The sequence below is a fragment of the Gadus morhua genome, chromosome 8 (genome assembly GCF_902167405.1).
Source record: "Gadus morhua chromosome 8, gadMor3.0, whole genome shotgun sequence".
In the NCBI taxonomy this organism is placed as follows: domain Eukaryota; kingdom Metazoa; phylum Chordata; class Actinopteri; order Gadiformes; family Gadidae; genus Gadus; species Gadus morhua.
Window position 1 is genome coordinate 16,783,130 of NC_044055.1, and position 12,174 is coordinate 16,795,303.

The 12,174-nt window shown below is 47.9% G+C and overlaps 1 protein-coding gene across 24 annotated transcripts in view; it reads right to left on the bottom strand.

The window, feature by feature from the left end:
• dlg1b (discs large MAGUK scaffold protein 1b) overlaps positions 1–11,558 on the bottom strand; it is a 62,675-nt gene extending 51,117 nt beyond the window's left edge. For 8 of the 24 annotated variants that reach the window (XM_030363163.1, XM_030363173.1, XM_030363168.1 and 5 more), the window contains exons 1-3: positions 10,665–11,557; positions 9,787–9,918; positions 1,359–1,522 (exon numbers count right to left, since the gene is read on the bottom strand). In XM_030363163.1, coding sequence (XP_030219023.1) covers positions 1,359–1,522; positions 9,787–9,918; positions 10,665–10,683 — 315 coding nt within the window. In that variant the 5' untranslated portion in view covers positions 10,684–11,557. Of the gene's footprint in view, positions 1–1,358; positions 1,523–9,786; positions 9,919–10,664 lie in introns of all 24 variants that reach the window. The other 16 variants (XM_030363186.1, XM_030363185.1, XM_030363184.1 and 13 more) reach the window with 4 other exon arrangements.
• Positions 11,559–12,174: the final 616 nt, after the last annotated feature.

A 12,174-nucleotide genomic window follows, 5' to 3' on the forward strand; every position in this document is an offset into this window, starting at 1 on the left:
TTGTGTTAGCGACGACCAGAGAGACAGCAGAGATGTGTTAGGGAGGAGAGCACCGGGACGCTTCTACAGTGAAGCAGGCGAGGAACACCTGCCGTGCACATGACCACACACACACACAAAGACATCCCGACACGCACACACACACACACAAAATCCTCCCTTCCCCTACGTACACTCACACACACACACACCGAGAAAATCCCCCCCAACATGGATGCGCAATAGCACATAAACATAAAAACCAAACCAGGATACACATGTACAAAAACCACGTTAAACCAACCCAACACACATTTAGAATCACATACACACAAACACACAAACAATTGAGCTGTGGAATGATGATGTGTATCTGGGAATCCTCCCAATCCCAGCATGCATTGCTGCAGGGGGGCCAACCACCAAGTAAAGCAAATAGAGTTGAATCACCCTCTGTTTAAGGAGGTTCAAAACCAAATAAAAATGAAAACTTTGCAGGTAAAAATCCCCTCACAAAGACAGGCGTCTGGTCTTAGTGTCCCTGAGCAAGGCAGCAAATCTCTTGGTTCCACCCAAGCTGCGTAAGGATTTGGATACAAGTGGCAGGAAGTGATTCTATGAGGATGCAATATGGACGCCATAGCAATCAGCTATGTAATACTTTTGAAAGAGACAGCCCTGAGGCTATGACTGAGAACCACTGCTGAAAGGAAGAGCATAGGGTTGTTCTTTACTACACAAGGGTTTCTAGGGTTGCTTGTGTGTCCAGTTTAGTTTGGTTTGGTTTCTTTAACAACCTCCTAGCTTTAAGTTAGCGCTCTAGTGCCTGTGAGCAGCTGTTCGGCGTACCACACCTAGGGGGTGCCAGAGACACCCTGTGGCCTCAGAGAAGAGGGATCTCTGAGGGTCCCCTTCTGACACTGAGACAGTGTCAGAACGTTGAGAAACTAAAAGATGAGATTATCGTCTTTGATCTGACTGCACTGCTACCTTGATAGCACCGTTGGCTGAGAACGGTTCCCCAGCAACACAAGTTTATTACAGTTTACACCATAACCGTTATCCATTTATTGACAACAATGTTACTAGTCCACACCGCTAACCGACTGTACTCTATCAGCTTCCCGACTGTACTTCAGTTAACTGACAGTTAACAGACACTAGTTAACTGACAATATATGAACAGCTTTGTCCATTCAGTTATTTTACACATAAAATACTAGATCCCTTGACAACCCGTAACCAATCTCTCAGCGCCAACACAAATTAAAAACCAGGAGATGGAGCCCAGAGCAGGAGCCTCAACAGGTGCCGTCCCCGCCACACCGCAGGTCCCCCCTGTTCCTCCAGAACCCCGGTACCGGCGCCGGGAGCCTCACCTCGATGCTGGTGCTGATGCTGGGCAGCGTCTCCGAGGTGCCGGTGGGACTCTGGAGGCTGGACAGGTCCCACAGGTTGACCGGCGGCAGGGGCTCCCAGCTCCGGGCCGGGTCGGCACATTTCTGGCTGTCCAATAAGGTCACTTCGTAGAACTCCTGGATGTCTGCGGAGAAAGGGGAGAGGTTTGGGGTTGGAAACTGTTTGTAGAAGCAGGGAGTTCTGCCTGTGTTTTCAGAGAGAGAATACAGAAGACTGGCCTTTAGCTTTAAGTTAAAACATTAAGTGCTGTTGACGATAATTGCAAGAGCTGCCTGGAAAAGGCCTTTATCTTGTTTTTTCAACAGTGGAAAGCTTTTTATAATCATAATAATGATTAGGCACTTTATGCAGCTTTTACACTGTAGAAAGAACTAAGAAATGATAGTGTTTAAGATTGAAGCCAAATCACCCATGGCAAAAATCTGCCCGTGTGTGTGTGTGTGTGTGTGTGTGTGTGTGTGTGTGTGTGTGTGTGTGTGTGTGTGTGTGTGTGTGTGTGTGTGTGTGTGTGTGTGTGTGTGTGTGTGTGTGTGTGTGTGTGTGTGTGTGTGTGTGTTTCACAGCTGTTAAAATAGTCTTCAGGTTTCAGTTCCGTGTCAGAAAGTTTCCGTCCCATCAACAACAACTGGACCTCCCATCAAGCATTTGTTTGCTACAAACCAAACGTTTAGGAGGTGTCTCACACACACACACACACACACACGACGATACAGGAATGTATTCATATGCTCAATCAATACATTGCAAAAGGCAGTTGCAACTTTAGATCTGTTTAATCCAAAAGAGTATAGGTAGAAGTTCAAGCTCCATGAAGGCATCAACACTAAATATACCTCATTGGGTATTCAACAAATAAAGTTGCTTCAAACTATTGAATTAATTAATATTTAATAGGGGCTTCATCCAACTAAAACAAATTCTTGAGCCATAGCTGGTCTAATTAGCTCATCAGCTGGCCCATGTCAACACCAGCATGTATGCGTGTGCGCCCTCTGTGGCTATTCATTCATTCCTTGGTGCTGCCAATGTGTTTTGAGCAAGGAAGAATCATTGGAGTGCAAGACTTTGCGACAGTTAAAAATATCTTGTAAATATTTATAAATCACAAGCTCAGTCACACAGAGATCATCATACTAAAGACGTTTTTAGTCTCCTTGCTTTGATCTTAGCAACACTTCAAAAAAGGCTTCAGATACATTTACAGATCAAGAAACAAGAGATGTTTACATACGTGCGTGAGTACGTGTGGGTTAAATTGATGGCTTTTCAACACATGAGTTCAGCGTGCTGACAGGCTGAGATCGAGGTACTGGCAGGAACACTTGACTGGGGGGGGGGGAGGGTGGGGGGGGTGGGGGGGGGGGGCTTAGGACAGAGACCCCGCTCCATCCGGTCTGTGTAATGGCCTCTCTTCAACTAAACACAGCGTCCCACCAGCCAAGAGGAGGCTGCTGGCCTCAGACGGTACAGACCGCCGGGCAGGAAGCGCTGAGGAGACCTCCCTGTCCCCACTGCAGTCCGGAGCCAACCAGTGACCAAAACCTCGGACATGGTCGTGCACTTTCTCCCGATGAATGTCAGTGAATAGTGCCAGCTCACTATGTCCATATGTAGGCCGACACAGGACCTTTACAAGGTCTTTCAAACCTTAGTAAACATATGCAAAAACATTATTGCAAAAATGCAGGGGGGTGTCAGAGGGGTGGATCCATGGGGGGCCTGAGGTGGCCATTCACACCCCCAGGCAAAAGTGGTTGGCCATAAAGAGGGCCACCACTGCTAAATCTGATGAATAAATACAATCAGGACAGTTTGTAAAATAAAGTATACATTCTCCTCCACTGCACTAGACAGTGCAAACTCTTGAACTCGACCCAAGGCCTGGTCCAGCTTCCTGCCCACCGGTCCTTTATTTAGCCCCATGAAGAGAGGGCTGAGTGGGGCCGACCCACATCGTCCGGGCTTCCTCCAGCCTGGCACACAAGACGTCCTCATAAAGCACCCGATCTTTCCTTCCAGCCAACAGTGGTATTCGTAGAGCGGCTCTACCGCCGGCCCGGCCCCACAAACCCAATCAGCTCGCCAACTTGGTTTCCTGCTTATTTTAAACTGGCCCGAAGCGGCCGGCGGACCTGGAGTTAATAATAGATTTTATTATTAGTTTTACTTTTTATGAAACCTTTACCCAGCCTGTCTCTTGAACATTAAGGATCGTCTTTTTCCGGGGAGGCCCAAATTAAATGGCTTCATGGATCAAAACAGAAAGGGTACAGATATAGGACTACTCTAAGCAGTGGTTAGGCTGGTCCGATTCAGAGCTGAACAGGAACAGGGTTGGATGCCCAATGTGGCTCCAGGTTAGGCTGCGCACCTAACCTGGAGCCATCCTTGAGCGAGATGCCATCCAGCCCCTACCTGCTCCCTAATGACACGTTTCTAAAATCTCTGTTAAGTCATACTGTTAGTGGTTAGGGCTCAATGGAATAGAGGCGTAGGTCTCATGATGCAGTGGGGGTTGGTGTTTGGGCTGTGATTCGGTAGTGTTTCCGCAGTTTAATGGTCACATATCGACCGTGATGTTGACCAACCTAGATCAGGTCTCGGCAATGGCCTAAAACAGGTTTTCCCTCATCCCATTTCTCCAGTATTTCCATCACATAATCTCCTCTCAGCCAATCTGTTTCAGATGACGACTCCTTTCCTGATGCAACCAGGCAGGAGCAGAAAAACATTACAATCCCTCTCGGCTGCCCAGGTCTCACATGAACAGTCACACAGACACACACAGGCACGAGAAAAAGGAAGCAATTTCAATCTCCAAAGCATGGTCATCTCCCTGGCAACCAGGAAGGACCAGTGGACTGATGATGTAACACATGGTGCCCGCCAAAAGGTTTGGGGAAGGAAACACAAAGTCTGGCTTTTAAACTTTTGTGACACACACACACACACACACACACACACACACACACACACACACACACACACACACACACACACACACACACACACACACACACACACACACACACACACACCAAGAAAGCAAAACGGACACTGCAGCACCTATCGGTTTGAATCCATTAACAACACCACCTATCAGCTAAAAACAACATCCCAAATCACCTAGCAACCAGACACAGCAAGACTATTCGCCTAGCAACCAGAAACTACCGCACCCTCACCCAGCAACAAGACCTAGCAAACAGACACAGCAGCACTATTACCCAGCAACCAGATACAGCGACATCCTTTGCTTAGCAACCAGACACAGCAGTTCGATGAGCTCTTTGTGGCAACTCCAGAACCTAGAACAAAGACGGCTGCTGGGAGGACCATGCCGATCCGGCCAGCAGTGGGAGCTCTCGAGGGACACCTTGACGCGGCTCTGTATTGATTTTCACTCAGACAACAAGTCACAGCGGAGTAGCGTTACACCGCATGGGGCACACCGCACACCATAGGGGCCTCCTGGGACGGCTTAATGCAGCTCAGTGCACCTTGATAGTGTTGGTCACGTCCAGACGAACACGACCACCCTCTACGAGCCCCGCCGAGAACACACGGCACTATCAATACAAACACATGTACACACATCCAGTCGCATACCACACACACACACACACACACACACACACACTAAGAACAGAGGAGCTACTGTATGAGAAAGCCTATTAGCACTACTGATGTTATCATGGAGGAGAGAGAGACGGAGGGGACGATATCAGGACTACAGTGGGAGAACATTGTTTCCTTCAGGACTGAGTTTTCTTGGTGGCTTTTAAGCAGCTAAGGAAGATCAACTTTCGTGTATAGAGGAGTTACTGGAGGAGGAGGAGGAGGAGGAGGAGGAGGAGGAATGTCTCTAATGTGATTCTTTACAGGATTTCTCTAAAGTTAAGGGGAGTCAGGGGTGTATTATTGTCATCTAATGTGGGTCTGAGAAGCCCTTTGAGATCAGCTGTGATGAAGGACAGTCCAAATAAAGTTGAATTCCTCAACCTTTCGGCAAGTGTTTTTCACAAGGACCAGTACAGCTTGACCCACAGCCTCGGGGCCTGGCGGTGACACCATGAATGAGACTGAAGACATACAGTATTTTGCCAAATTAACATTGTTGTCGAAATTAAAAGGGGTGTCGGTTTTCAATCAGTGAGTGACGGGACATGTGATGGGTCAATGAGTATTTGGCACACATCTCCACTAATCTGAAGCACAGGTTTAAATAGAACCGCTTTTGGATTACCGCCCAGAAGCCACAGCTGCCCAGTCCAGAGCTGGACCCGAGCCATGGTGTGAGGAGCGCTGGACTAGATGATCCGGCCCGCAGGTCCCGTCACACACTGAGACTGAAGACACTCCTACTGGGTCCAACCTGGCCCAGGTAGGTCCAGCCTGGCCGGAGTAGTCCACCTACGGGGTCCATGCCGGGCCCAAGTAGGTCCAACCTGGCTCTAGAAGTCAACCAACTCGGTCCAACCTGTTCACAAACAACCACCACTAGGTGGGATACACTGACTTTCAATTGACACAATCTATTTATCTATCTAAGGCTGTGTGCTGTGGTGAGAGGAGGAAATGAATAGGATAGAGCCCTGAAGATATGATGAGCAATCAGAGAGAGAGAGAGAGAGAGAGAGAGAGAGAGAGAGAGAGAGAGAGAGAGAGAGAGAGAGAGAGAGAGAGAGAGAGAGAGAGAGAGAGAGAGAGAGAGAGAGAGAGAGAGAGAGAGAGAGAGAGAGAGAGAGAGAGAGAGAGAGAGAGAGAGAGAGAGAGATATGACAGAGAGAAGAATGAAAGGACAAATGATGGAGAGAGAGAGAACATCCTACCAAATCAGCTTTGAGTTCACTTTGGTTAATGCTCCATTTGTTAAACTAAATGAGGATGCTTTAAGTGAGAGATCAGCGATATGGATGCCGGCGTCAGAGAGGAGCAGGGTAACTGTGTATCAGTGTCTCTCTGTGTCTGTCTGAGCGATACGATGCCTCTAAGCCATTCGAGCCGTGGCCCGGCGCGCTTCTCTGTGGAACTAAGAGAAGAACGTTTCCAGCGGACCCTTCTCCACAGGCCTCCCTCTCCTCGGGTCGCCGCTCAGGGAAAGCAAGCCACAGTTTCAGCAGGCATCTCATCGGCACACGAGTAAACAACTGCAAGGATTCATTTTTTCTAGCCACACTTCTGATGACAAACCAAGCATTGTACTGTCTGTCTGTCTGTCTGTCTGTCTCCTCCGTCTGTCTCTCGAGCGTGTACAGCAGAGAGGGACGGTAAACCTACTGCAGGCATGGGATTATGAACTGGGGGGTAATCTTCATGTCTACACACAGATTACAGACTGCATACATATCTTGAAGAGAGAGGGGGGGATGTGTAGCACCAATCTATTTTTCATTACAGCCTCAGTGGGGGTGAGGGGGGGGAGGTTAAGGGAGACGGATAAGAACTGGGAGAGTCTGGGACAGTGGTTTTTACATTTTACTGGCCCAAAGCCAGTTTTGTTGATTGAGTGTCTATATTGAGCAGCCTGCACACGTGTGCGTGCGCGTGCGTGTGCGTCATGCATGATGCATTGAGCTGTCTGCGGAGGTCTCCGCTTCTCAAGCCACCGGAGCAGAACTGAAGAGCAGTCAAGAAAAACTGTAATGGAAAACAATAGAACCAGCTTACAGCAAAACCAGGGAACAACATGACCAGTTTACAGCTAAACCAGGGAACAACATGACCAGTTTAAAAACAAAACCCCTTAACGTGACCAGTTAAATGTTAAACCCCTTAACATGACCAGTTTAGAACTAAATCCTTAACGCAACCAATTTATAGCTAAACCCCTAACATGACCAGTTTATAGCTAAACCCCTTAACATTACTATTTTACAACTAAACCCTTAACACAACCAATTTATTACCATTATAAACCACTGCATAAAATAGTACTAACCCTTACACTTTGTAAATGGAATTGTTAATAAGGGTTTCAATTGTTATGGTGTTGTGTCTGTGTACTGCACTGGAATGAATACTGAACCATTTAACTGCCTGAAAAATAACTGCACTGGTTTCAGGTATGCGGCTCTCAATCAGCCCGGCTGAACTCCATTTAGCAAACATGCAAAGAGTAAGGATATAGTGGTCAGAGAGGAAGGCAACGATGTGTTCATCCAGGGGGGTTCAAGAAAGGTTATCTAGGTCCGACAGGGGTGTAGATCAGACAGGTGTGTTCAAAGGAGGGATAGAGGTCAGACAGGGGTGTAAAGGTCAGACAGGTGTGTAAAGGTAAGACAGTTGTGTAAAGGTCAGACAGGTGTGTTCAGAGGAGGGATAGAGGTCAGACAGGTGTGTAAAGGTAAATCAGGTGTGTAAAGGGAAGACAGGTGTGCATTGTTTAAAGGCAAGACCGGGGTGTTCAGAGGAGGGATAGAGATCAGACAGGTGTTCAGGGGAAGAGATGCAGTTCGGATAGGTGTATACACATCAAACAGGTGTGTAAACATCAGACAGATGTGCATGGATCAGACAGGTGTGTTCAGGGGAGGGATAAAGGTCAGTTTTTTGCAGGTTAGGTTTGAGAAGTCAGACACTGGAACTGAAAAAAGGTTAAGTATTCTAAGCACACCATCCCTTTTGGCTGTGAAAGGGATCAACCCTGTGTCCTGTGGACGGAGAGAGCTATACTCCAGCACATTACGTCCATACTAGTGTGTTGAAAGCCCAGAGAAACCACAAGCAGCAACAACAGTAAAAAGTAAATAAATCACAGCTGATGATGACCCTAAAGTCCTATTCTTTAGACTGTCATCTGAAAATCAGATTCTGACACAAGACACAACCGTATGCAAGAGCCAGATTCATTGTTCAGTCTTGAGGAGTTCAGCAAATACGTGAAATTAAATCACAACGTATTCAGGAGCTTCACTTGTCGAAACCATGACCTCCTCTCTGTGATACTAACATTTAGTTGGCGCAAAAAAGCATCAAGTTTCCATCTTAGGAGTTTCAGATAACAGGTCCAGCCCACTCAACAGCCAGCCGGTCAGCCAAAGGAGAGGCCAGTCGGTCAGACAGTCAGCCATCCAGTCAGCCACCCAAACAACCAACCAGGCCAACAACCAAACCAGCCAACTTGTGAAACAGCCAGCCAGCGTGTCAAACAGCCAGCCAGTGAACCAGCCACCCAGAACGCTGTGAGAAACTCAAACAGGCCAGGCAACATTCCTGATGATGGGTAAGTTTCCCGGCTGGCTGCTGCTGCCCGTTAACCCTGGAGCAGTGAGCCGATGTTACAGTTTGAACCCACACAGTAACGATTCACCTCTCAGAGAGCCACGTAAACAGCCCCTGGCCCGCTCCTCCTGATATACATCATCCAGCCCACGCTTGGCTGGGGTGGATACTTATATTTGTGTGAGGTTGTATGATAATAATCACAAGTAACAGGTTAGTTTACCCCTTAGTGCTACAGGTGCTCGACTCCCAGCTGAACGGTTCTGGGTTCAATCCACAAGATCCAGTCTACCTGTAAGCATCCTTAGGCAAGCACTACGGCAAACAAAGGGCACTTTAAGTGGAATTGGATGAAGCCTGCTAAAAGGAAGAGCCGACCAATCAGGCGCCTCACTGAGAGCCAAGAGCCAATCATCTGCCAAACCTCTCCCATCCTATTCCATGTGAGTGGCAAGGCTGTATGTGAGAGTTAAACCCAGCTACCAGTGTGACCACAGCAATGAACCACTCCCTGACCAGTGACCACACGTATACACAGGCTGCTTGTCCTTTTAAGATAACACTCAATACAGTGTCATTGAAGAACAGCAATAAACAAGTAACACACAACAGTGTCTTAGAAGAACAACAATTTACAAGACAAAAAAAAAAAACATAATACAGTGTCATGAAGAGCCACATTATACAAGTAAAATACTACATCTTTGCATTCTGGCTCACTGCTCAAATACACCCCCCCCACACACACACACACACACACAGTCTGTCAAGTGTGTGTGTGTCGTCCAAGTTTCACAGGCTGAGTTTATAACCCAACGTGCACATGTGACATCAGTTCCAAGTTAAGCCCTCCCACCCGGGGCTTGTGTCCGTTCAACGCTCTGCTCATAAACACAACTTCAATCTGAAAGTACTGACAGAGAGTCAATAGCAAATTAAGCACGGTCGCGGTGCAACCCGTCTTAAAATAGTAGCGAGGCGTCGCACAGGGCTCTGTGTATACATCTGCCTCTGAACCCTGTCCAGCCAGGGCCGCTCACACACTCTCATGTCACCTCACAAGGGGGCCCACGTATGAACACTGAACGCACTGCCTTGATTGAGGGACAGAGCAAGAATCAAACCGCCTACGACCAGACAGCAAGACACCAGACACGCACTTACCTATGAGGGCCTGGAATAGATTGCTCTGGAAGATGTCGATGACCCGCTGGATCGAGTGTTTGAGCTGCCGGTCGTCCGTTTGGCTCAGTTTGGTCTGGTACGCCTCAAGAAGAACCAAGGCTCTCTGTGCATCTGAGGGGAGAGCAGATGATGACGATGACGATGATGATGATACGAAAACTCGCAGGGCAAAAGATGAATGAGTACTGGGTTGAATTTTTAACTAACTGAAAACAAACTAGTCTAAATTATATGATGTTTTTTAAATGTGGGAAATCGATTGCCGAAACTTTAAAGAAACATTTGAACTCTGCGCACACACACACACACACACACACACACACACACACACACACACACACACACACACACACACACACACACACACACACACACACAAAGACTGTGAATATGAAAAGTCTATAATGAAACAGGACAGAAACGTGTAGCACTAGTGTTATTTGTAAAACCAAACTAGCTGAAGTGAACACTGACTACAACACACTATTACAGCGACTTTGTCAGTAGTGACAACGTCACCGGACGATGCCGGAATTCCGGTTCCGTAAAGAAGAGCAGTCTGCTTCACCGCTCCTCTAAAGATGTACCAACTCTCTCCCAGTCAAGGTGCCCCATAAACTACTTGGTTAGCACCACACACAGACACACACTAGCCCCGACCCCACTTTAAAACCCACTGGGTTAAACAGGGTGTCTCAATCAGATCAATAAACCTTCGTTACCCAATAAGTTGGTTAACGATATGTTACCCAACTTGTAGCAGTGATAAGCTGTGTGTTTGTCACTTGTGTGGATTTTTGTGTTGGCGGTGGTTAGCAGCAATGCTAGCTTGCTAGGGAATAGTGGAAGCCGCTTACCTTTCCTTCGCACTGGCATGGTTAGGACTGGCACGGCACTGGGCTAGCTCGCTAGCCGGGCTAAGCCGAAACACACAGGGTGACAAAACGTCTCCTCCCGACACCAAGAAAACACTTTCACAACTAGCCGGCCGTCCAAAGTCTGCCGCGTTCTCCCCCGGAGCTTAGGAACCCCCCTCCTGTGACGACCAGAGCCCACAAGTTCACTTCTCTGAACACACACTCGCGAACTAAACTCTCCGCGTCACGGCAACACGGAACATAAACAGCAGGTCCCGGTGAACGTTTGTCTTCCGTATGTTGGTCAGCTAAAAGCATAAGCAACGCCGAGTACCGTGTGGGCTGACAGCTGCACTTCTCGGACTGACAGCGGCGAGGTGGGGACGCCACGACACCACATATGCAGCTGGGAGTCTGATGATCTGCTAACTACAAGCCCTAGTCTCGCTGCCGTTTAGTTACACACACAAACAGTGACCGGGGCGGAGAGGCTCAGCAGTGCAGCATAATGCCCGCCAGTCCGTGCATGCATGGGCATGGGTGATACCGTGGGGCGCAGGGTTGACAATGCAGACTAGACGTCGTTTGCAGCAGTCGCGGCTTCCAAAAAAACCCTCCCAAACACGCCAATCCACTCCGGAGTCACCAACGCGAAAACTCAGTCGGAGCAGCAGCCCCGTTTTGGCTAGTGTCGCACTGTTTCTACAAACTTCCACCGCCGCACTCTTTGTTCACAATATCGGTCCGTCTTGCAGTCGTGTCAAACTTATCCCCTCCTCCCTTTTTTTCCCTTCCCAGGTTGAAAAATTCCAAACTTTCCTCCAAAATGGCGCCTCGGAACTAGACCATTGTAAACCATGTGATTTCAGGCACTGCCCTTGACCGCCCAGTCATAGCTCACCTACAATAACTTCAGAGTAGAAGAACAACTTTTTTCAGTGGTGGGGGGGGGGGGGGGGGAGAAACATCATTGGGAGAACAGAAACGCCCTTGGGGTGGTAACAGGGATACATCTAACGCTGGGTGTTCAGTATCCGATAATGTAACTTGGAATCCAGTCTCACTGATGGGCCTAATGCAGAGACCACAATTGAAAACTCAACCCACTTTCCATAATTGATGTAAGCTTATATAATACACTACGAATAAAGTGATGCGAAATTATGTCTTCAGTTCAGCTTGCATTTTTGACACACAGTAGGCTACAGCGACAACATTATGTCTACTAGACTAACATAGTAACACAGTTCTTAGATAGAACCACACTACTAACATAGTACCACAACATAGTACCACAATACTAACATAGTCCCGGGGAGAAGTGGGCATTCTGTGACCAGCGGTAGCTCAGCAGGCTTGTTCTGGGATGCTAAGATAGCTAGACCGTCTCAGAGTGACTCCAGTGGAATGGAGGACTATATTTTTAGACAGTCATGTTTTATGAATGATCTTCCTGAGCTCTTATTGTGGAGGTCTAGTCCCTGGTATTGCACTCTCTCTCTCTCTCTCT